Source organism: Scomber scombrus, chromosome 5, assembly GCF_963691925.1.
Source record: "Scomber scombrus chromosome 5, fScoSco1.1, whole genome shotgun sequence".
In the NCBI taxonomy this organism is placed as follows: domain Eukaryota; kingdom Metazoa; phylum Chordata; class Actinopteri; order Scombriformes; family Scombridae; genus Scomber; species Scomber scombrus.
In genome coordinates, this window is record NC_084974.1 from 18,512,550 (window position 1) to 18,537,616 (window position 25,067).

The 25,067-nt window shown below is 39.9% G+C and overlaps 2 protein-coding genes across 2 annotated transcripts; both read left to right on the plus strand.

Moving 5' to 3' along the window:
- The first annotated feature begins 1,141 nt into the window (after nucleotides 1-1,141).
- On the plus strand, nucleotides 1,142-4,887 carry glod4 (glyoxalase domain containing 4). The gene is made up of 9 exons (XM_062419677.1): nucleotides 1,142-1,276; nucleotides 1,420-1,469; nucleotides 1,585-1,705; nucleotides 1,808-1,952; nucleotides 3,022-3,158; nucleotides 3,263-3,349; nucleotides 3,451-3,564; nucleotides 3,641-3,727; nucleotides 3,822-4,887. Exons 1-9 carry the CDS (start codon nucleotides 1,187-1,189, stop codon nucleotides 3,885-3,887), a joined length of 897 nt encoding a protein of 298 aa, XP_062275661.1. The 5' UTR covers nucleotides 1,142-1,186; the 3' UTR covers nucleotides 3,888-4,887.
- A 2,551-nt stretch (nucleotides 4,888-7,438) lies between these two features.
- On the plus strand, nucleotides 7,439-24,548 carry LOC133980852 (bridge-like lipid transfer protein family member 2). Its single transcript, XM_062419671.1, has 40 exons — nucleotides 7,439-7,541; nucleotides 8,063-8,202; nucleotides 8,391-8,517; nucleotides 8,689-8,738; nucleotides 8,844-8,985; nucleotides 9,070-9,188; nucleotides 9,302-9,362; nucleotides 9,442-9,640; nucleotides 10,498-10,621; nucleotides 10,735-10,859; nucleotides 10,955-11,022; nucleotides 11,129-11,265; nucleotides 11,519-11,637; nucleotides 12,093-12,289; nucleotides 12,604-12,898; nucleotides 12,980-13,185; nucleotides 13,304-14,345; nucleotides 14,468-14,659; nucleotides 14,861-15,063; nucleotides 15,203-15,321; nucleotides 15,414-15,637; nucleotides 15,782-15,972; nucleotides 16,168-16,267; nucleotides 16,378-16,577; nucleotides 16,665-16,962; nucleotides 17,051-17,208; nucleotides 17,386-17,592; nucleotides 17,739-17,838; nucleotides 18,068-18,250; nucleotides 18,417-18,538; nucleotides 18,671-18,826; nucleotides 19,172-19,293; nucleotides 19,378-19,558; nucleotides 19,875-19,961; nucleotides 20,520-20,630; nucleotides 20,722-20,857; nucleotides 21,742-21,866; nucleotides 21,961-22,062; nucleotides 22,330-22,464; nucleotides 22,724-24,548. The coding sequence occupies exons 2-40, from the start codon at nucleotides 8,132-8,134 to the stop codon at nucleotides 22,907-22,909; spliced, it is 6,720 nt and encodes a 2,239-aa protein (XP_062275655.1). The 5' UTR covers nucleotides 7,439-7,541; nucleotides 8,063-8,131; the 3' UTR covers nucleotides 22,910-24,548.
- The last annotated feature ends 519 nt before the right edge of the window (nucleotides 24,549-25,067 follow it).

Here is a 25,067-nt window from a genome sequence, read left to right on the forward strand (position 1 = left end):
GAAAGATTTGTTTTAATCCTAGGACGGTGAAGCCATGACCCGCCTTACTCTGCCTTCGATTGGTTAATAATATCACGGTAAGCCAATCAGAGTCAGAGTAGGGCGGGTCATGACTTCGCCGTCCTAGGAAAAATTATAGTTTATAAATGCATTAACGCCGCCTACTGGACTGGAGTTAGGATCAGGTGCAGATGAAGTTGTTGTAGAGTAGCTTTAAACTAAACTACATTCATGAATCCAAGTTTATTTTAGTTTCTAGGATAATGTTTGTAACTCATACAATGTGAGGGGCTTTATCACCAAGAAGAGATATTTAAACGTTTCATCAAGAAGGTTTATTTATTAACAGCACAGTAATAATAGAGAAAAAACAGTACAGGGAGTATTTGGAAAAAATAAAATGAAATGATCACAAAAACACAAGCAGCCACAAAAAAAGACTGATGCTGTTCTTACTCCCAGGAACATTGCACACATGTTTATAATCTCAGGAACTTCTGCATATTGCACATTTATATATATTGCAGATTTATTTACACAGAGATTGTTTACTGTATCTATTATTATTTATTTTATTTTTTATTTATTTTTATTTCATTTTATTTGACCACTTTCACCCTAACGCGTTGTTGTTTTTTCACTGTATACTGCTTGTGTCAATTTGAATTTCTCCCAAGGGGGATCAATAATACACCTTATCTTATCTAAAATTGTTCAATGTAAAAGAAACATAGTATCTCAAAATAATGACTTCGTGACTTATTAGTTATTTTGAGATAGTTTCTCATTATTTTGAGTTACTTTGTCATTATATTGAGAAGGTTTCTCATTATATTGACTTACAGGATCTGTTTTAGTCACATTGGCGGAAATTGGCTTCGATATTAAATATACTATATACTAGTTTATTTTAAATGTTTCATCGATACGTTTTGACAGCGAGATGTTGGTGATACCACTAATACTAATGCTGATCATTTACAATAAGACAGTCATTTGAAGTAATTTACTTTAGTATAATTTAAGTCATTATTACGTTTGTAAACACGTTTTATGTAATTAAGATCAGTTTTTATCCAGCATGCCCACTATTTCTGTTTACTTTCCTCCAATCGACCACAGAAAAATCGATCAGCAGGAAGCTTAATCGCTCCCTGCTCAGACATCATAACATCTATCCAGAAACATGGCTTTGAGACGAGCTCTGCATTTCGTCTTCAAAGTTGGTGACAGGACCAAAACAGCCACGTTTTATCGAGATGTGCTGGGCATGAAGGTAATTGCTTCCTGTAATGACCGGATGTGACTAATGTTGATGTTGCTAATCTAAAACACAATGTGTTGCAATTCCTCTTGTATTATGTGCGTGGAACAAACTGCAGTGTTTCCATATTGAATGTTATGTTCTACTCTTTACAGATTTTACGCCATGAAGAGTTTGAGGAAGGCTGCAAAGCGACGTGTAATGGGTAAGTTACATATGAGACATCTCACACAAGCTGGACTTTGTACTCAGTGTAACACACAGTCATGCAGCTGTTAACATCAAAATGCTAACTCTGCCTTCATCTTGTTACTTTACAGCCCTTACGATGGAAAATGGAGCAAGACAATGATTGGCTTTGGCCCAGAAGATGATCATTTTGTAGCTGAACTGACCTACAATTATGGAGTGGGGGAGTATCAACTCGGAAATGACTTCTTGGTAGGTGAGAGTTCATTTGGGACCTCCACAGAGGACAACAACATACATATAGGTGTGCATGTTGCTTGAATAACTAAATTGTCATCTATGTGTTGACTTCAGGGACTCACTCTGCAGTCGAGCCAGGCTGTAAGCAATGCAAAGCGTCTGGGATGGCCTCTCACTGAGGTAGGAGAAGCTCTGTACCTGACACAGGCTCCAGGAGGGTATCCCTTCTACCTGCTGGACAAAGAGCAGCCTCCCAATGGTGACTTATACAAGCCTCATTTGTCTGTCTTCTTTCTCCTGCATGCAAAGTTATCTACGTGAATTATCCAGTGCTCAAGTCAAGTTAAATTTGTATAGCGCTAAATCACAACATAAGTTATATCAGGGCACTTTGCAAGTCTAGACCATATTCCTCCAGAGATGAGCAATGCACTTGGCGACAGTGTCAAAGTAAAACTCTCCTTTAATGGGAAGAAACCTCAAGCGCAAAAAGAGCTTAATATAGAAAACTGTTTAATTTTGTATTTGATCCCATTTATTAAGAAAAACTACCACACCTGAGCTTGTTAAAACATCAAAAAAGCAAAGAGTTGCTTGGTTTTAGAGCTGCAACTAATGATTATTTTCATTATCGCTTCATCTTAGTATTTAAAAAGGTTGTATTCATATATTCGCATTCCCTCTTGTAAATACCTTTCTTAATGTGACAATAATGTCAGGCATGTCTGAATTATCTGTGTGTCTGTCTGTCTGTGCTTAAACTGTATATATATTTATTCTTTTACACGGGTCTCACTTGCATGCGACTACCTGTTTAAATAAGGATTAATCAATCTATCTCTTTTTCGATTTATCATTTAGTTGATAATATAGGGACAAATTCCATCACATGTTCCCAGTAACTTATGTACAACTAACACTCCAATAAGCCAAAGATATTCAGTTTACAATTATGTAAAATTGAGAAAAAAGTGCTGGAACCAGAGATATGTTTAGGCATTTTTTTCTCGATAAATGACCTAAAATTGATTGTTAATTTTTGTTAATTTGTTTTTTTGTTTTTTTTTCTGTATTGATTAATCAATCAATACAGAAAATGTATTTTGAAATAAGTAATTTTATTTATTTATTTATTTATTATTCAACTAAATATGCATTTCTGACACTGATCACTTTGTGTCCAAATTACTTTATTTAGTAATGCATAATTGATTCATCAAAAAATCAGTTATATATATATATTTATTTTAGTATACTGGAAAAAAGTAAAACATTATTATCTTTTTTTTTTTTTTAAACAATGAAAACACATTATTATATGTTATCAGACCCTGTGCAGAAGGTTTGTCTCGGAGTATCAGACCTCCAGAGGTCGACCCACTATTGGACTACACTCCTGGGAATGAAGGTGGTGGAAAAGAATGAGGACAAGAAAACAGTGCTGATGGGATTTGGAGACACTCAAGTGAGTTAAAGAAAAGATATCAATGATTTCTCTGTTTGCAAAATTTCCTAGAATAAATTCATTTATATCTGCATGTAATCATTATTTTTTTTTATCTTTTTCAGTGTAAACTGGAGCTTCATGATATCTGTGGGACCGTAGATCATGGAACAGCATTTGGCAGGATAGCATTTTCATGCCCACGGGAGCAAGTAAAGTATCATTTCATGGTTCTATCCCTATGTTTGTTAATAATGGAGAACCGTGATCATTATATTAATTGTCATCATTTATACTTTGTTACATTCCTCAGCTGCCTGACCTTGAAGCTTTGATGAAAAAGGAAAATCAAAAAATTCTCACCCCATTAGTCAGCTTGGACACTCCTGGAAAAGCTACAGTAGAAGTGGTTATTTTGGCTGACCCAGTAAGTGCCTTTCCTAAATAATGCTGCAATCATTGAGTCTCCATGGAACATTTTAACAGTGTAATGTTTGTTTTAGGATTGCCATGAGATTTGCTTTGTTGGAGATGAAGCATTCAGGCAGTTGTCCATGGTGGATCCCAAAGGAAATGAATTGCTTGATAAGGTTGGTGTTGCTCCAATATTTTACTGTCTACATTAAATATGATACTAGATACTCACCATGTGTGTGCTCTTTATGCTTTTTTACATGTTTTTAGGCTATGGCAGAAGATAAAAGTGACGAGTGGTTTGCCAAACACAACAGGCAGAAAGCTGCTGCATGAGATGAAGGAGCCTGTCTGGAAAACTGTGCACCACCAATTTCTCACTAGTTCATGAGAGATGCTGTACAAGGCACCTGTAGTGTAAATCTTCCTCTTGTAATGTCAACTCAATTATCCTTTGGCTTGCAGTGTAAGATTTATTCTGTTGAAGTATGCTGTGAGGCACAGTGGTATTGACAGCACTTAGTAAAAGGACCATTTGTTAAGTTTGATGGATTTTCAGTCCAACTGATTATAGTATTTCTCAAAAAGGCAGAGAGGACAAGAAAATGTTTATGTAATGTGACTTGATCTTTAAAAGTATGGAAGATATCATATTGCTAGGTAAACCTGTTTGGAGGACCCTGATGGAGATTGCAGCAGGGCTCCAATTAACCCCCACCGACCACCTTCTGCACATCGTGTATGTATGAACCACTACTCCTATGCAAGGCTGGATTTCTAACCAGGGAGAAAATAGAAAAAGTGTACACACTCCACAAAGTAGGAGGAACAGAAGGCTTAATAGGGTCCCAGCAACTCATTTTGCCCCTGGGTGAGACCATGCTCCTTCTGTGGAGTAATACTACCCAGCCCCACAATTCACTGCACTCAGCTTGTTTGCAGTCATTTGTAGCACCACAACATTAGATAGTAATACAAGGTCTGTCTTTGTTGATATTAGACTTAAGTGGTGGAAACTTCTTTATAAAATTGCAGTTAAAGGACAGGTTCACAATTTTTCAAGTGTGTCCTAAAACTAATTGTGAACCCGTCTTTTCATCAAATTACCAAAGTTACCACTAACATGCAGTGAATCATGAGCTTTCCAGGTCTGGGACCGGCAGGCAGGTGTTTGGAAATCTAGCTGTTTGGTTTTGTATTGTATGGTGTGAAATTTGCATCAACAGCATCATGTTGTGAAAGAGTGCACTGCTTATAGATCAATTCGCTCAGTTTACCGTAAATCATATTCTTTGTAAAGTTAAACAATATTACTAATAAAAAATAAATAAATGCTGCCCTTTAACTTCTTTTCTTTTTTGTGTTTATTTTCTGTTTTACCTATTTATTATCATTTAGTGGATATGTATGTACTGGGAGTGAGTTTTTGAATAACCTTCTTATGTTTGAATACATAGTTAATAATTAATATTTGAAATTATTATTCTGTAATGTACCTGGAGAACCTTGAGGAGCCTGTACAAAGAAGAGATAGATATCTAAAATTCTACTTATACCCAGAAAAAAGCTATACAAAGAAACTGGTATGAAGCTGATCCTCCAGAGAAAGAGCAACAGTTTGAGATTGTCTTGAGATAAATTATTCAATGGAAACGTTGACATAACTGCTTAGAGTTAAAGGCAATATTTTCTATAAGAACTGGGAAAGATAGATCATTTGCATGTAAGATGATGCCAACAAGTAACTGAACTGATAAAAGATCCCCTCCAGACATGTTTTTAGGATGTAAATACTCTACTATGAATAATAATTTGAGTCTGATAGGGTTTTTCTGAAAGAAAATTAAAACCCTGAAAATTACATCATGGTTATAATTATACAAATATATGTCATTTCAAAAGTTGAACTGCTGGACGCAACTCCTTGTTCACTGTGTGTAGTCCATTCTCAGTGTCTGTGCAGTGGAGGTGTTAAGTTTCTACATCACACTTGTGTAAGTTACATACTGGTCTATGATTGACATCGGATCAAACATTCAACTGTAGGAAGTAGAAGAAAAACACATTTTTAAACTTAAAGTTATGGAATAAATGGGAAAGTCTGACCTGAACCTAGACAACAATAATTGTTGTACTTCCTCAGCGGCTTTGAATATTCAGGATTATCGGACACTGTATGAAAGGGTAAATATTTCCTGTATGCAGATGTGGTGCTGGAGATGACATATTGGAAATTAAGTATATATTTGATATGACTATATAATGCTGTAATATATTTACTGCATGTTGCCTGACCATGGAAATACATTTTCATGGATATTGGACATTGCATGTAGGAGATAACTATCACATCCTGTGTCTACTATTTGGTGCTAGAAAACACACATTAAATGTACTGATGTAATGTTGATGTGAAGTTTCTGTATATCATAAGTAGACCACACCCTTTAAATTTCATGTAAAACAAAGGAAGTTTGCAACATAAGGCTTGCTTCCTGTTGCCAAAAAGCTTTGCAGTTTAGCATCTTGAAGGTCTTTATATTTACTGACCAAATATGGGGTGCCACTTGCTAGTAGGAGTTTGTAAAAGTATCACATCTGTGAATGACCAAAAAGGTGAGAAGGGTCTATCTGCAGTCTTGCAATATTAAACGACACACCCACTTTACTACATGACATGCCCATGTGACCCCTAACCCTTACCATCTCACTGTTCATGCATAACCCTGGGTGCGTTGTGTTGATAATGCAAGTCTGTAGATAGATCTACTTGAAAAATGACATGACAAATACCCCCCTATCCATACATCTCTAGTAATGCCCCTGTCTGGTTTATCTGCTAGGGGGAGTTCATTCAAGTATAGCGTCCATAAATGGCAGAAAATGCGAAAAATATATATATTGTAATAATATCTACAGGACACACCCACAGACCCACTTGGTTAGATGGTTTAGGGATGAGCAGTGAGATGGATCAGATTAGGGATCATATCTGCTAGGCACTAAAAATGGACACAAAACTCAAAATGGCCAGTTTCCTGTTGGGGATAGATTGTGACTCTTGCCCCCACATATATATCTCTGAACTTCTAACCCCTTACAAACAGACCCCTCAGATCCTCCCTCCTTGGCATGCTGGCAGAGCCCCTCTCATTGGCAAACAAAGGCTGGGGACAGGGCCTTTTCTGTAGTGGCCCCTCGGCTGTGGAACAGCCTGCCAGAGGCCATTAGACAGACTGAGTCTATTACTTGATACTTTTAAGATGCATCTAAAGACTCACTTTTATTTTAACTGTGTTTAATTTGTTGTATGTGTTATCTGATTTCTTTGGGTTTTAAATGTGTGCTTGAATTGTGTGTTGTTGTTTTTTTAATCCTTTTATGCTTGTATGTGTGTATGTAAGCTTATGCCTGCCTTTAAGAAGCACTTTGGTCTGTTTGCTTTTTAAAGTGTTATATAAATAAAATAAACTTGAAACTTGAAACTTAAAAAAGAAAAAATCTGGAGGTGTGACATGTGCCTTCCAAAATTTCGTTCATCAATGTCAAATTTAAAGCTGGGGGGCTTTGACTTTGAAACCTTATAGGGGGTGCAATTGAGCCAATTTGCCACACCCAAGACCAACTTACTATCAGGTATAAAACTTTCACCACTTCTGATACATGTGCAAAGTTTTATGAGTTTTCAAGCATCCAAATCATCTCAAAACTGCGTTTGAGTTGTTAAACATAAAAAACTGTAAATAATAATATTTATTTAAGAAATGCATGAATAAGGCCTTCGTGCCACTTAGTGTTCCAGCTCCAATCATATGAGCTTGAGCAGTATCTTTGGCGGAGCTCCAGCTGTTCTCCTCACAGCTGGCTGAAATGAGCTGCCAGCTGAGCAGAGGAGCACTGTTTACTGGGAGCAGAGTTAGCTGTCAGGTGAAACTCCTGTCTGCAGCAGTATACCATGAAACTAACACCCAGTGCTTTGGGTTTGCTAGGGTAAGTGCGTCCCTATAAGTATGTGGAGCTAACACAGCTTAGAGACTCTTACAGTAGTTACTTTAATCGCGCGGAGTTGTAGTGTAGCAGCGATGCTAACAGAGGTAGCCGTTAGCATGCTACAATGCTAGTACAGATTTGCTCCTGATTTTCTGGGTGACGCGGCGGCAAGTTTAACTATTTCATGTGTGGTTAGTTTGGGACTGACACCGACTGGATGTTTTGCCAGCGATGGCTACTCAATAAGGAGTAACTTGAGGTAAAAGGTTTTAGACATTGCTATGTGATAGTTTAGCTTCGCGCTGTTTCTGTTGCATTTGTAACTACACTGCAGTTAAGTAGCAATGTTAGCAGTGAGGCTAGCTGGTACTGTTAGCTGAAAAAACACTATTAATGTTTATGAATCAGCATACTTAATGTTGCCTGAGCTAGTTACAGTGCTATATGACTTATTGGTTATTGTTTCCTAGCAGGCAGACAGTAGCACCTGAATGTAAGGTGTATCTCTTCCTCTTTGACAGCTGCTGTTAGCAGATAGAGGAGCAGCCAGCTCCATGTCCACGATTTGGGTGTGAACAACTTGGGACACAATGTCTCTCTTGCTGATCTCCTTCCTTCTGATTCTTCTGCTTGGGATTGTGTTGCTATGTATCATTTTCAGGTAAGAAATGTGTGGGTGTAGGACATGATAACAAAGTATAATTCTGTCTTGATTAAGTTTAACCTAAAACTGTGCATGCACTGCTCACTAAATTCAGCCCAAATGTTTGTTAATCTTGATTTATCTTATTTTAGGAACAACTCTAGTGTAGGATCTAAGATGTCTGTGTTTGTCTTTTGCTTTTTCAGATGGCTTATTTGCTCCCTGGCTGTGCGCGTCTTCCAGAGCGCACTGGGTGCCGAGCTAAAGATCAAATCAGTCGGGCTGTTTTCTGTCCAAGGAGTCAGTATCCAGTTTCATCCCCAGCACACTCTGGTAAGACACACTGTGTTTATGTGACATTTATGTAGTGAGCTCAAGCAATACAGCATGGCAGGGGTACATCTTCGGCTCATTAGTGGCCAAAATATAATTTATGTTGTTTGTCTGACGTATCAAAGATACTTTTCTTTGACTTAATTGGCCATTACGTTGTCTTAATCACAGGAAATTGACAGAATATGGATTTCAAGCAAACTTATAAACCAGGATTTGCCGTAAGTTATTATATATTTTGGTTGTTGTTTGATTGTTTTTAATCTCTCAGATGTGCTAAACCTTAACGTATTAAAATAATTAATTATGTGTGTTTATGTTTTTAGGCGATACCTGGCACTGTGTGTTGGGGAAACCAGAGTTAGGTTTGATTTACAAGCACCACTGAAACCTCTGGTGAAACAGAGCCATGGGAAGAAGTCAGGGAAGATTTCAGTCAGCCCCACAACACTTCGCTTTCTGTCACAAGTATGCAGCCTCACAGTACATCATATCCAAATCCTTTTAAGGTGATTCGTAGACAGAATCTCACTTCCTATCTTGTTTCCTCAGCTACTGTCGTTCCACATCAGCTCGATCAATGTGATGGTACTTAACCTATCACTGTCAGAGTCTCTGTGGCACATGACTATCAAAGGCATCACCTTGTTACTTGACCACCAGAGTAAAAGGTAACTCTGTCTTTCTGTCCACCACAGGTCTGACTGAACCATTAATTTAATTTGGATACATTAAAAGGAATTGTCATGCTGCACGGTTATTATTTTTATGAACTGTTTTGCAGGTTGGCATGGGACTTCTCGGTCGGACAGCTAAGCAGTAAAGTGCTAAAAAGCAGCCAGTTGGTGAGTTTTTGTCTGTTTGTTTTCACTGAAATGGAGGCTTGTGATTGAATATGTTTACCTGACCTGCTCTCCATTGTAGGACATATGTTTGGCTGAAGTGGCCTTGAGCCTGTTGCTGTCTGGGGATGTGAGCCTGCCAGATATGAAGCCAGGTAGTCTGTCCCTGTGTGTGAGGACGCTTATAGCAGAGCTGCACGAGGGTCTGTTCCTCAGCCAAATCCTGGTGCCTGCATCCCCCAAAAGGAGGATTCAAGATGCCTCTGGTGATCAAACACAAGGTATCATGTCTAAAATGGGAAAATTGTTATTATAATAATTTAACAAACCAGGGATAACCACTCACAGTCAGTGTCAGGGTGGTTACCAAGTACTGTTTGGCTATGGCTACTGATACAAGTTTATTCTAAAACCTGGATGTCTGCAATTTTCTGTGATATGTTTAGCTGTCCTGCTGATCAGCAACAAAATGAGGACAAGGTTATATAATAGAGCTTTGTTGACCTCTCTAGGTGCTGAAAATGTCATTGTGCTTAATGACATTGTTTAATCTTTAATTTGACAGTTGCAGAAAGTGTCTTTAAGTTTTTTCAATTCTTGAATAAGAAACTAAATGTTAGTTAATCAGGTAATTTATTAAAAATATCATTATTTCAGCTTATGTACTGTTTATCTGTAGGTGTTTTGAGTCATTATAAGGTGAATGGAAGCAAATAAGTTTGTTTGCAGTGGGGCACCAGCAGCATGTATGTGGTTTAGGTTGGCAGTTTTTCTAGTGTAAAAACACTAAGAACCACGAGGGAAATGGGGAAATGACACAGTATTAACTTGCACAGTCACATATTGTCATTCAAACAGTATTTTTAGATTATCAGAAGCATTTCAATTAAACCAGTGTTGCTACTCATTTTAACTTAAAAAATAAAAAATAAACCTTTTGATACAGACTGATGAAAAGTTAGGTGGAAAACAATTGTTTGATTGATATGTTAAATCAAATCTTCATTTAAAGTTATTGTATATACTTAAATATTTTTTCTTAAAGACTCTTTAGCTGGTATTTAACTTTACATTTTATTAATACTATATATTTTTTTATTGAAGTTAATTGAATAATATCAATTACGTTTTCTTTCAGAGAGTGAAAACACTGAATTCATCCAGACTGAAGCTGTGGAACGGTTTCATCAGCTAATGCCTCACAAGGTCAATGTGGAATTTGATAACACAAATGTAACCCTATCCATGCATAGCCAGAAGAGGTGAGTCAGCCTTTCACAATCAGCTAAATACATTTTTCATTCAGCTGCTTTGTTCTTTAGTGTTTGAATGATTGTTTCCACAAACATTTTTTATGTTTTTCCCAACTACACAGACACCTGAACTGGACTCTGAAGTCTTTAAAGGTCTGCTATGGACGTGGCTATGAGCAGCTTCACCTTAAAAGCTTCACTCCTGAGCTGAGCTTTCCCCAGAGTAGCCTGGAGCTCCTTTTAGAGGGTTAGTGGACAGCTGGGCAACAGGCGCAATGCAGAGAGAGTGCTGGATGGAGGAAAAAGCTTTAAATAACATGTTCTCTTTTTTTTTATTGGCAGATGGACTCCTTCTCTCTCAAAGCAGGCAAAGAATGCTTTGTGTGAATACCCTGAAGACAGCTCTGCAGGTTAAGAAGCTGCTTGATATTCACAATGTCTAAACAAAGCTTCTTGAATCCGTGACTAATATTTTACAGCGTTTGGACTTTTTCTCGAATGTTTTTGTAACTTTAGGTCACATCAATGGACATCTCTGGGTCATTCACAGTGAACACTTGCATCATCCACTACCGTCACCAGGAGTTCTCCCATTGGCTAAATCTATTTCCATGGGAACAACTGATCCATAGGAAAGCAGCACACAGAAAAAGGCAAGTTGTAGTAGGAAAATATGATGTGAACAGCACTTTGTTGTGGGGAGTGTAACCTTTTTTTTTTTTTTTTGGTAAAAACACAAAAACAAAAAAAACACTACTACTAATCTAACATCTTCTACTATTTTCTCTCTCTTACCCACATGTTTGTGTTTGTGTTTGTGCATCACTCATTCTGCATTCTGTTTCTCCATGGCGTTATTGTGTTGTGTAGTCCATTAGATTATTTGCCCACCCTCCTTTTCCTTAGGCGCCTCCCTCACCTGGATGCCCCTGTGATGATTACCTCCTCTGTGTCCAACGTTAATGTGTCTGTTCAGCTGGGAGACACAACGCCTTTTGCTCTGGGCTTCCTCTCTGCCAGCGCAGGTAGTACAAGCCTTTGACATGCTTCACACAAGCATATGTAATTGGAAGAAAGGCAGGCGGATGTCATGTGGTGTTATTGCTACGTTGCAAAATGAGGACTTTGTTGAGTTAAAGTGTAACTTGACCACTCCGTGTTGCAACAGCACTCAATGTAATTACTTTACATCATGTGCAAGTCTTTTATTATAGTTACAACAAAGTCTCTTTCAATAAATGGTAATAGGTTTTTATTCTGTAGTCAACTATAGAGTCAACCTTTTTCAAACATACCAGTCAAGATTAGATAACACATTTCCTTTGAGTGCCTTTTAAAGGTTGCATATTAACTTGTACTCCTTTTATCCATGTCAGCTTTTTATGGAAAACAACTTAAATCCACTTTACTGCTGCAAATTTGAATGTGTGTCCTCAAAATAATGATTGTTTTCTTGACATTTACCCTTTTACACCTGTAGAACTGCAGCATCTTCTTGACATTAAAGTTGACATTAAAGAGAGCCCGGAGTCCCAGAACGTGCACCAGCGTGCCTCACTGACCCTGGACAACTTCTGGTGGAGAGTGGGTCAGGGGTCTCACATCCAACAAGCACCCCACCCTCCTGGTAAACACGTGTGGGGAGAAGCATTAATTCTAGACTCCTTGCGTCTTCAGGTGAGAGCTCAAATGATTAGGGAACATTTAGAAACTCACTTTTTTTTTTTTAAGTAAAAGGAGACTTTAGATTCATTTTTAATTTTTATGTAAAAAACATAATGAAGGATGGCCTTGAGCACACCCACATATAGTATAAATACACAACTACTTCATGAAGAACTTTCTGCAACGTGTTTTTTCAACATTTATTTATGATCGTTAAACAGAGCTCGAACACAGTTCTCCTAACCACAAATTAGATCACACATTAAGTAACGACAAGTTACAAAGAGTTTATTTGCATACTGGATTGTTCATTCTCATTCCTGCAGGGGAGTTTGAACCGGTCCCACGTGGAGCTGAGTAGCCAGTGTCCGAGTCTGAGCGTGGAGTCCAGCCTGAAGGGACTTCAAGTGGAACTTTCAGAGACCTGTGCACTGTGTCTGTCTCGCCTGCTGTCCCTCATCTGTGTTCCTCCTGACACAGGGCCACAACTGTCAGACGTGGCCTCACTGTCTCCCCCTAGTGACAATACTGTAGTCCTCCCCTCCTCACACCTACCCCTGCTTTTTAAACTGGACTGTTGTCTGGAGGATGTTAATGTGTTCACTGTCTCTAATCTGGCAGGTAGGTTAAAAAAAACATTTTCAAACTTTAAAAAGAAATGCCATATTTATTATTTATTTGATCTGCTTGTGTTTTCTTTAGGAGCTGTATCTTTGCGGATGGATACAGTCGGAGTCCTGAGCTCTGCAGAGAGCTCAAGAGTGTCTCTAGAGGGTGTTAGCTTGTCAGTGGTTAAGACACTCACAGAGAACATGGAAACGTGTTGTCCTGCCTCCCAGACTCCCAACCCTGTCCTCAAACTCACCACAATAGCCTTTTGTTACCACATCACCACCCACACCTTGCAGGTAATCAGATCTTGATAAAGTTTATTTCTCTGGACTGAATGGATTTATGTGTCAGTACTGTATCTGCCTCACTATATTTTCAGGGTTTAAACTGGACATATTTTGATTTCTCAATCAGATTCAATGTGAAGAGGAGCTCGCTGTTGAATGGACGCCACCAGATCATATGGTCTTATATCAGCATGTGACCGAAGCTCAGGCTTGTTGGCTTATGCTTAAGGGAGACCAAGCAGAGGACTGTCCTGTCAAACCTACAGAAGGTTCCAGCCCAATTAGAGGGTTGTGTGTGCGTGTCGAGCTCAGCAGCACTCGTTTGACAGCCCATGTTAGCGAGAAGAACTACATTCTCCTGCACACAGAAGCCCTATCAGTCTCCAAGCACGCTGGTTCCATGCACATGTGCTCCCCCTCCTTGATCTTAAACTTTGACGGCAACAATATTGTCTCCTTTAAAAGCCTAGATGTGGAGACACAGTCAGAGCTGACTGAAATGCAGCTGCACAGAGACGACTTCCCCTTCCTCACCACTCCTCACAACTGTGTCTGGGTGCTCACTTGCCCAGTCATGGCTGTAGAGTTCCCCTACCAGTACAATTTCTCAAATACCTTCGACATGGCCATCAGTGTACAGAAGTGGTTAAAGACGCTGCATCGCTCCCCAAGCCAGGCGACCGCTGTCCAGCCTCTGCCTCCTGACTTCGTGTTCAAAATCAGCCAGTTCTCGTTTGTCTTCTTGGATGATGTCTTTGAAATCAAGCTGCGAGACAACTATGAGCTGATGAAAGATGAGAGCAAGGAAAGTGCAAAGCGCCTGCAGCTTCTGGATAAGAAGGTGGCAGATCTGCGCAAGCAGCACGGAGAACTTCTGCCTGCCAGAAAGATAGAAGAGCTGTACAGTTCACTGGAGAAGAAGCATATTGAGATTTACATCCAACGCTCAGGTCGACTCTATGCCAACACACCCATGAGGAAGTCTCTGCTGACCTGGACTGTGTCAGACCTGGAACTTGTAGTCCTGGCTGACCAAGCTCTTCATGGGCCAGAAAGGGTGAGAGAGCAGCTGAGGGACATTGACGGGATCAGTCCCTTCCCCAGAGATGGACTCTCTCTGGTGGTCCAGTGGTGCCGTGCTGTCAAATTTAAACTGGCTGCATTTTTGGGTAAGTTGCAGACAATTTACAGCATTAATCGCAGAAGTTAAATTGCACTTAACTTTTTTCTTTTTTTCTTTTGTACATACACACAATAAATTCACCTCGTTCCACTCTTTCCGTTGTGCCAGTGAGAATCCGGGACTACCCTCGCTACCTGTTTGAGATCCGTGACTGGAGACTTTCGGGGCGTCTCATCGGGACAGAGCAGGATGGACAGGCTAGAGCTCATCGCAAAGAGATTGTCCCACTTGGTGCACCATGGGGAGATGTGACAGTCCACAGGAATATGCCACCGCTCAAGTTCTATTATGACTTCAAATGTGAGTTAAATGTGATGACCACACAATCACCCCAGAAAGGCACTTTATCTGTTTTATAGCTGAATATGTGAAGGTTTATGTTTTATATTAAGTTGCCCTGAAAATAACACATCTGTAAATGGATAGTTATACCATCACAACTTTCTTACTGTATGAAGTTTACTCTTTCAATCACTGACCATTAATATTCTCTTTATGCAGCCAACATCTCTCTCTACACCATTGTGTGGGGACCATGTTGGGACCCTGCCTGGACTTTAATTGGTCAGTCAGTTGATTTGCTCACCAAACCCACAGTTGATCCCTCACCTCTCCTGGCCTGGTGGGACAAAAGTCGTCTCCTGCTGCATGGACGCTGGGTTATGGACATTGATCAGGCCAATCTTCATCAGCTAGCTACCGAGGTAAAACACTGTTCAAATAATAAAGAAGTATAAATCTGTTTTATGGCACCCTCACATTTTTGTTATTTATGTTTTAGTTTCTTGTGGTATCTGAGCTGTCACCCAATCTGATATAAAGATGAATCTTGCATTCTTACAGGACCCGTACAACACTACAGAAAACATGCACTGGGAGTGGAATAAGCTGAACTTTGACTGGAACCCTGGGCAGTTTGTCTTTAAAGGAGATTTGGACGTTAACGTCAGGACAGCATCAAAGTGAGTGAAGGCATTGAACTTCAAATTGGTGTCTCATTTTTCAACTGTATCTGTAGAGAGAGTTACACAGGTTCCTTTTTTCCCCATACTAGGTACGATGATATCTGTTTTTTACACCTGCCCAACCTGTGTATGACCCTTGACCTCCAATGGCTTTGCCATGGCAACCCCTATGACCACCATGCTGTAATGCTCTGCTGTGCGGAAAACATTGCAGACGTGACCTCAGGACAACCTCATGACTCCTACAGAGCTTTTCGCTCTGAGAACCTCAACCTCTCCATCACCATGGACCTTAACCAGCACTGTGGAACAGGTGTGTTCAACTTATCTTTCTTACATGTGTTTATGCTCAAAATTATTATTTCATTAACAATAATAAGTTAATCCCACTATACTTTGACACCAGCATTATATTTGTATTTTGCTGTAGAAAATATTTTTTTCTTTTCTTTTTCAGACCCTTCCCAGCCCAGAATCCTGCTGTACAGCAGCACCCTGCGATGGATGCAGAACTTTTGGGCCACCTGGACAGGCATATCTAGACCAATCTGCAGAGGCAAACTCTTCCACAGCCTCAGGCCAGTCCGCAAGAAGCTGGGTCAGCATTACAAACAGATGTCCTACACAGCTGCCTTCCCACAACTACAAGTAAGTTTTTATTAGGTTGCTTTCTAGCAACAGTCCCCTTCCAATTAAAATCTGTTTCACATTTTTGACCATGAAATCTACATTTGCAGTTACTTGATGCAGTATGTGCCTTGCTTTCTGAGAAACAATTTAATAGGTTTCCCTCTTGTTTTCTTAACCTGATAAATGGTATATTTTTTATTGTGTCTCCTTTAGGTGCATTACTGGGCCTCCTTTGCCCAGCAGAGAGGTATCCAAGTGGAGTGCAACAAAGGCCATGTCTTCACTCGAGGGGCACAGAGACTTATTCCACAGGGTACAGGCTTTAGCATGATACTGCTAAAACAAATCATCTCCCAACATAACATAAAGTAGTTAGTACTTATTGAAATGTGGATGCATGTATGTGTTTGTGTGCTCTTTCAGCTGGCACTGTGATGAGGAGGCTGATCTCCGAATGGAATGTAACTCAGATGGTTAGTGAGCTCTCACAGGTGACCGTTCATCTGATGGCCTCCACCTGGGATGAGACGGCTGACCACCAGATCAATGCTCAGGTGAAGAAGACTCACCTGCTCAGTCTGTCCTCTCTCAGCTACCAGCGACAGAGCAACCGAATGGAAGAGGTAAAAGCCCAGAGCTGCTGTAGTACAAGCCTGTTTTTCTGCTGTGGTTTCATGTATAAGGTTTTTTTTTTTTACTGTTTTTGACAGGAGGTGAACACGAAGGATGAGACTAATGCCTCTTACACTCACAAACTGCACCTGGTGGACCTGCGTGCTTCCTGGACCACCACCAACAGGAACATAGCCTTTGGGTTGTATGACGGTTATAAAAAGGCTTCAGTTTTGAAGAGAAACCTCTCCACTGAAGCTCTGAAGGGTCTGAAAATTGACCCACAGCTGCAGACCAAGAAACTGAAACGCTCCCCTTCCAACTACTCTCCTTCCACAGCCCCCACCACACCAGTTATGCCCATCGTCAATCGAGCAGAGAAAAATCAACATGAAGGTGAGGAACTTGCTTTACTAATGGACCCTGTTGGAAAAGGAAAAAGTCCTCTAAGTCCATCTAACACCTTCTCCTCTTCTATCTGTAGGAACGTCAATGCTCCAGAAACTGATTGAAGAAACGGATAAGTTTGTGGTGTTCTCAGAGGAGGACTCCGGTGTCAGCGATCAGCTGTGTGGCATCGCAGCTTGTCAGACTGATGATGTCTATAACCGCAACTGGTTTATCGAGTTGGTTAACTGCCAAGTAACTGCCTTGATAATAGCATTTTATTTAAACGATTTATTCAGTATTTCTGTATTCTTTGGTCTTAAATGTTTTTGAGAGTTTAGTTTTTTTTCTCCCAAATCTGGTTTAATGAATTGAGGTTCTTCATCTGGCTGGCCCACAAGTTTGAATCCTGCTCTTCTTTGCTTTAAACAGATGATGTTGCGTGGCACAGAGACAGCAGGCTGTGTGCTGGTGTCTGCAGCCAAGGCCCAGCTGCTCCAGTGTGAGCACCACCCTGCCTGGTATAATGACACCCTGAAACAGAAAACCACCTGGACCTGTCTGCTGGATGGCATGCAGTACTTTGCCACCATGGAGCCCAACCCATCAGAGCAAGAGGACAGGCAGCTGTGGCTGGAGGTAGGCACAGCCCTCAGGTCAGGCTGAGGATTACTTTTCTTTTAATAAGTACAGATTAACGCACTTATGTTAGTGTTTTTAAATTTCTCACTCGGTGAGCAGTACATTATTAAAAATCAAGCCCAAGACTTCTTCGTTGTGTTTAGGTGAAAAACATAGAGGAACACAGGCAGCGTAACCTAGACTCAGTGCTGGAGCTGATGGAGAGCGGCCAGGCTGTTGGAGGAATGGTTAGCACCACTACAGGTACGGCACTGCTAACACACATTGTTCTCCCTCACCACTTGATAAACACCAGACTGCAATAAACTGATCACACTGCTCTACAACTGTAAAAAATACCTGCCTGAATACACATAATTGATGTTGTTTGTACTGAAAGAGAGTTTGTTTAATCAAATGTCTTGTATGCCTTTCACTGCCCAACTTTTGTCTTTATACATTTAATTTTTAACCCTTTTCTGTGTGTGTACAGACTGGAACCAGCCAGCCCAAGTGAACGAGATGCAGCAGGTTCAGCGTATCATCTCACGGTGTAGCTGCCGGATGCACTACATCAGCTACAGTCACGACATCAACCCAGAGTTGGCCACACAGATTAAACCACCAGAGCTGAGGAATCACCATGAGAAGGAGGATCTGCTGAAAAAACAGGCTGGTATGTCTGTGTGTCACCTGTAAATATTACAGTATCTTAAACCTATGTTTATGACAAAGAATCGGGCTACAGAAAATGTGTAAAGTGGATGAAAACTTGACTGTTTTTTTTTACCATCAGTTGCCATCAGTGAACCCTAAAAAGTGTCATTACGTTAACTTCTCAGGGGCCGTGGACACTTTTACCCTCATCCACCATGACCTTGAGATATCCACTAACCCTGTGCAGTACGCTATGATCCTGGACATCGTCAACAACCTGCTGTTACATGTGGAACCCAGACGCAAGGTAGGCTGGAGTATCATCTGGCTGATGGTCCCATCTTCCAGTGCACACAACAGAAGATTTCCATTTCCTTATCTTTTATCTTATCTTATCTTTGCTTATTCTGTGTTTTCATCCTCCACTGGGCGTGCCCAGGAGCACAGTGAGAAAAAGCAGCGTGTGCGTTTCCAGCTGGAGATTTCTAGTAACCCTGAGGAGCAGCGCAGCAGCATCTTACATCTCCAGGAGGCAGTCAGGCAACACCTTGCTCAGATTAGACGCCTTGAAAAACAAATTTACTCTAACATCAGGGTGAGTCTCACAGTGCTGTATCACACTAGCCACTCTGCAATCTACTCCCTAAATGACCATTGTTCTTTAAGGCTCAGTTTAAACCATAATTACCACTCCTGTGATCATGGTATGTAAAAAATTTACAAATCAAGTGAGAGAAAAGCTTGATGATGCTAGTGTTACTGTAAACTAAGCTTACTTCGTTGTGGAAACTTAAACAAATACATAAGGTCTACAAAATCTTCTCTCTGTCATCAGTTTTTGGTCCTTTTTAAGTATAAACATCCAGGTAGAGTTAGACCACGTAGATTATTGATATTTGTCCTTAAGTCATTAACATGTACTTCCCTACTCATCTTGAAGGCACAACCTGATGAACTGAGCAGTGACGAACTCACTGAGATCAACACAAGGCTGCAGAACCAGCTAAACCAGGAGAAAAATGATATGCAGATGAAGAGTGAAGAGCTCAACATTCTCATCAGGTTTCAGATCTGCAGTGATTCACATTCACATCAGTACTTCAAAGATATGGCACTCGAGTTAAAACAAAAATCTCTTCGACTCAGGTGTTTTAAGGATTTCCAGCTGCAACGGGCAAACAAGCTGGAGCTGCGGAAGCCTCCGGAGGATGTGAGTGTGGCGAGGAGAACGGAGATCTACTTTGCCCAGGCCCGCTGGTGTTTGACTGAAGAGGACGGCCAGCTTGGCATTGCTGAGCTGGAGCTGCAGAGATTTATGTACAGCAAGGTGAGCACGGCACAGCAAGCAACCACAGCTATGGATTTCAAAACAGCTGATTGATGGTTGTAGTCAATCCAGTTGTCAAAAAACATCTGCTCTAGCTCTTTTCTAATATTTTCTTTCTCAAAAACTAGCCCACGATAACGAATATGTACAGTATAATTCTGTTGAATTTGTAAAAATCTGAAGTAAACCAGACAACTTGCACTTCAGTCAGTATAATATGATTTCTTGTTCCAATATCAGGCTCCTGCAGTATTAAACTTAATCTGTACTGGATGGTAAATGTTAAACACACTGTGAACACATCTTGTCCCCACAGCTGAACAAGTCTGACGACACTGCAGAGCATCTTTTGGAGTTAGGGTGGTTCACAATGAACAACCTTCTGCCCAATGCAGCATACAAGGTAAAAAAGATACTGAGATGACTCAGATTTGTCTTCTTTTGTCTTTTAGTCACTTAAATGACAAAACACACATTCATTTAATTTGATTCTAGTTGTTTTGATGTTAATTGTACAACAATTACAGCAATGACATACTTAAAACTGTGCTGAAGGGACTTATCCATACAAACAGTATATTAAAGCCCACAGTGCCATTTTCTCCAATATTCATGAGTCTCTACTTGGTTTCCTCTGTGCAGCGAGTGAGGGTATGTACACTGCTGGTACAGTGACAATACTGTGATGTCTGTGTTGACTCCATCTTGTTTATCCAGATGGGATCACTCAGTGGCTCTTGAGTTTCATATTAAGTGTTGCATGCACACCCATGGTTCAGAGATGCATGTGCGACTGAGGACTCATTACAATTGCATTTGAAATGTTTCATACTGTGTTCATATTGTGTTTCGTGTGTGTTGTTTAATATTAAAGTATAATTCAAAATGACATCAAACACAGACTCACACATGAGCTTCATTTTGTGATGCAGCTGAAGATTAATACTTTTTTTTTTCATAGGTGGTGCTTCGTCCTCAGAGTAACTGCCAGTCCGGTCGACAGTTTGCATTGCGGATCTTCAGTAAAGTGCGCCCCCCTGTGGGAGGAATCTCTGTCAAGGAGCACTTTGAGGTGAAGAACATCACTTGCAGTTGTTTTTACTAAAACATCTGGTTTGCGTTTTATTGACACATTTTAAAATAACGAATGTTTCCATCATCAGGTGAATGTGGTGCCTCTCACCATCCAGCTGATGTACCAGTTCTTCAAGAGAATGATGGGATTTTTCTTCCCAGGAAGAAATGTTGAAGAGGAAGAGGTTACTGATGAGGAGGACAAATTCAGATTGGTTACTACAGGTATGTTTTTTGTCAACAGCAGTAGAGCTGTAATGATTAGAGATGAAGGACAGAAAATGAATCATCAAATATTTTGATCATTGATTTGTCATTTAAGTCATTTAAATCATTAAAATAAATAATAGGTGGACCCCATCACAGGCAAGTCACTGCCAAAGTGACAACATTGGTTAGGTAACTTAACCATGGCGTCACACCAGATTCACAGATTATAGCTGTAGATATTTAAGTTTGATTTTAATTCATGAAAGTTAAGTATAACATTTTGGTCATCATAGCATCGGTGCACTAAAAAAACTCCACCCTATCGTACAAGTCAATTCTGGCTCCAGAAATCCAAGATGGTGATGGTCAAAATGCAAACCCAAGGCTTCAAAATAGGAGTTCACAAACCAATGAGTGACATTCATTATTTTTTAGTCTGTGGTCCTATATGTTAGTAAACTGAATATCTTCTGAAGATGTCACCTTTTGAATCTGGAATGCTATAACTAGCATTTTTTTTAAACTATTTTTTATTTAATTGGCAGATTATTCAATAATGAAAATAATTGTTAGTTGCATCACTCCTGTCTCTTTGTGCATATTTACCACCCTGTCATCTCTTACATCTACCCGGTCAATAACAGGTTCCATTTCCTCTGCCAGACGTGTGTGTGTGTGTGTGTGGTATTAAATAGCCCATTACTGTGTTATGTCATCTCTCTGGACTATTTAAAGGCTCTGTCGCTTTGGATATGACCTTGAGATATACATATATCTATATGTGTGTGAGAGGGAGAGGGAGAGAGAGAGAGACAAGAGAGTCTCAGTGGGAGTATGAGGTGTAGGGTGCAGAGTCACGCAGAGGCCACAGTGCTCATGCTACTTGCTCCGTGTCACAGGTATCCCTGTTAAGCCTCGGCAGCAGTCAGAGGACACCATGGGCGCTATGGGCCCCAGCAAAGGTGTCACCCAAGGACTGAATCGCACTGCTGGGGTCAGGAGGTCGTTCAGGAAACCTCCAGAGGTGAAGACTGTTGATTAATTTGATTGTTTTTATCTCTGATGTTCAGAGGAACAGCAAAATAAATGTAATGGCCTTATATGATTTCTGCCACCAGCATCCTGTTGATGACATTGATAAGATGAAGGAGAGAGCTGCGATGAACAACTCCTTCATCTACATCAAGATTCCCCAAGTGCCGCTCTGTGTCAGCTATAAGGTGGGCTCCTGTGCAGTATTGACTATTGATCGATTTTTGGTGAAATTTCTTGTTTAATATGATGAATAATGAGTAATAGTCAACCTGTTTTGAACCTCCTACCTTACAATAAGTTTGATTGAAAATGGACCGTAGGAATAGTAATACACTTTAAGAATGAAAAAGATGATTCTCACACCAGCTCAGGTCATTCACAAAGTGCTATCCCATAATGATGATGTTGATGTTTTTTTAGAAGCTGAACTAATGTTTTACAATTTTACTCAGGGAGAAAAGAGTAGCGTGGACTGGAAGGATCTGAACCTGGTTCTTCCCTGTTTGGAGTACCATAACAACACCTGGACGTGGCTGGACTTCGCCATGGCTGTGAAAAGGGACAGTCGGAAAGCACTTGTCGCACAGGTACACAACATTTAGGACTTTGAATCCTTTCCTTCTCAAACCTTCACTACTTTAACCCCAAATAAACTGTGATTGAAGGCAGTTACAGACCCTCTATAATACCACCATGTGCTCTGTGATAATGTTAAAATCAATCTATTAAGACTTTCTGCATTTTTTTATTAATTTGCCATCACCAAGAATTACCAGGAGCACAAACAACATTGAAAAGTTTTCTGTACATGAACTTGTCCCTTTTCCCCTCTTTGGTGCTGCTCAGATGATAAAGGAGAAGCTGCGTCTTAAGCCTGCTTCAGCCTCAGATCTGCGGGGGAAGGCGTCCGAAGGGAAGTCGGACAACAGTATGCAGCAGCAAGAGGAAGATGAAAAGGCACGGCTCCTCATCGGCCTCAGCACCGCAGACAAGAGCTCCAGCAAGAAGAGCATCTTCAGTCGACGCAAGTGAAACACAAAAACACACATTCACAGCAAGAGACGACTTGACTGACTGACTTTTGTTGTTGTTTTTTAATGATGCACTACAGCAGCTGCCACTCTCCCTCAGTGAAGGGCATCAGGGAAAAGCAGACTGCCTGTTAGGGGTCAAAATATCAGACTGGCATCAAGAATCACAATGAAAAAGGGAGGGTTTCTTTTTTTTTACTTTAATATATCATATCAACCTGCTGAACTTAAGAGAAATAGTCTGGAGTTGTTGTTTTTGAAAGGCAACTCCTGGTGTGTCTCAGAATTGAAATATGGCCAAAATCTCTGGTTAAAAAAATAAAAAATAGCCTGCAGAGAACTCAAACAGCTCCAGGATTACCAGGGTGCCATTTTGACCAAATATATATTATTTTAGTTTATTTGTGTGCCATTAAAACATCTCACTCTGCAACTTTCAAAAAAATAATGACCACTTGGGTTGCATTGAATGTAGCGAGGAACATTTATGTAGCGAGCACTTCACTGTTACTGTTTCCTCCGCTTCTACAAATGCAAGACTGAGAGCACCTTTTCCTGCTGGCTCGGGAACACTGTATGTCAGAACCTGTCAAAGTGTGCTAGATTAAACAGAGCTCAACTGAAAGCACCTTGAGAACCTCTTTGATGCTGTTGGCTGTAAAAAATTTGATTTTGAAACACCATAAATAAATAAATATATCAGTATATGTTTTATCAATAAAGCTTATAGAAATTGTACACGGCTGTATGACTGTCGCTCTGACAGGAAGGCCGTTGCCCACAAATTACCACAAATGATGCTATTTTATATTTTAGTTACAAATGATGGACTTTTAGGGCTGGGCCATATGGATAGAATCAAATATCACCATATTTTTGACCAAATACTTCTATTGATATCGAGACAATATTGTAGGAATGACTGTTGGTGCTTTCACAAAATATTTAAACAATGAGATTTTTGATAAATAATCATCATTGATTTGGATATAATGAGTAAGTGGATGAAAGCAGATAACATAACAGCTTGAGTAGTCTGTTAAATTAATAAAGTTACATCATTTTACTGTAATGAACCCTTTAAAAGCAAAAAAAAAAACTTACACCATATCACAATATTACGATATCCAAAATCTAGGATGATATCTAGTCTCATATCACCATATACATATAATATTGATTTATTACCCAGCCCTAACAGTCTGCATCCCTCAGCTAGCTGTTTGACTGTACCTCACCCCAGTGCAATATATCAAGAACGGAGCAGCAAAAACATTTCAGTGTATTGTATAATGTGGTCTGGTTTGATGGTATTGTGGCAACAAAACAAAAAAGATATGTTGCAGCTAATTGCTGAGTGTATGTTTTGTAATTTTAACACAAAAGCACTTTTTATGCAAAGTATTTTGATATTTTTGTAACCACGGTTTGTTTTAGTTTTATTTTCTGTTGATTACTTGATTACTTGTTATAACTGTGCTGCTAAGCCTGTTATTAAGAATACAAAGACACAACATTTCAATTAAACTGATCCTATCTGACTGATTTTCACTGTTTTTGACAACGCAGATTTCTTCTTATTTCTGTTGGCTCTGTGGCTTATTGTTTTTGTCTGTCAATAAAAGTGTTATAGTCTCACATTGTGTGTGTGGGTTTGGGTTTTTTTTTTGGATGATTGTGCAGAATAAAGAATAGAGAAAGGGGGGCAGGTCTGTGAGTCAGTGTAAATTGGGGGAACCGAGGGATGATTGATCATTAATCTGACAGCTTTAACTGGAGCGGAATCGAGCCCTTCCCGCGCTGGATGACTCTGCAAACAGCTGCAAACATTTCTCTCTCCATCATCGCTGTAATGGCTCAGACACGACTGAGGGGAAAAGGACGCGAGAAGATGAGCTAGATCAGATATTTTTAAAACTATATTAGTGTGAAATACTTTGGTTTAGTTACCGTGTGAGGATGTGATGGGCAGCGACTTCAGTAAAAGCAGGAAGGTGAGTAAATCTCAAATCAGCTGCAGATTGTTTACATGTTGATCAGCGCTGTTAACACGTGAGAAACGATGTGGTTTTTTTTTTTTTTTTAAACCCAAATATACGAGATTACAACAGTGTCGTCATATGATTAGGTGTGTTTTGGATGTCTTGCGTTTTTCTAAG

What these genes read in the sequence shown, in the direction of transcription:
- glod4 (XM_062419677.1), top strand. Translation starts at nt 1,187, where the DNA reads ATGGCTTTGAGACGAGCTCTGCATTTCGTCTTCAAAGTTGGTGACAGG. An exon ending in GAGATGTGCTGGGCATGAAG is followed by an intron (nt 1,277 to 1,419) that starts GTAATTGCTTCC and finishes TACTCTTTACAG; the next exon opens with ATTTTACGCCATGAAGAGTT. An exon ending in TGGGATTTGGAGACACTCAA is followed by an intron (nt 3,159 to 3,262) that starts GTGAGTTAAAGA and finishes TATCTTTTTCAG; the next exon opens with TGTAAACTGGAGCTTCATGA.
- LOC133980852 (XM_062419671.1), top strand. Translation starts at nt 8,132, where the DNA reads ATGTCTCTCTTGCTGATCTCCTTCCTTCTGATTCTTCTGCTTGGGATT. An exon ending in TTCATCCCCAGCACACTCTG is followed by an intron (nt 8,518 to 8,688) that starts GTAAGACACACT and finishes TCTTAATCACAG; the next exon opens with GAAATTGACAGAATATGGAT. An exon ending in ACAGGCAGCTGTGGCTGGAG is followed by an intron (nt 17,593 to 17,738) that starts GTAGGCACAGCC and finishes CGTTGTGTTTAG; the next exon opens with GTGAAAAACATAGAGGAACA.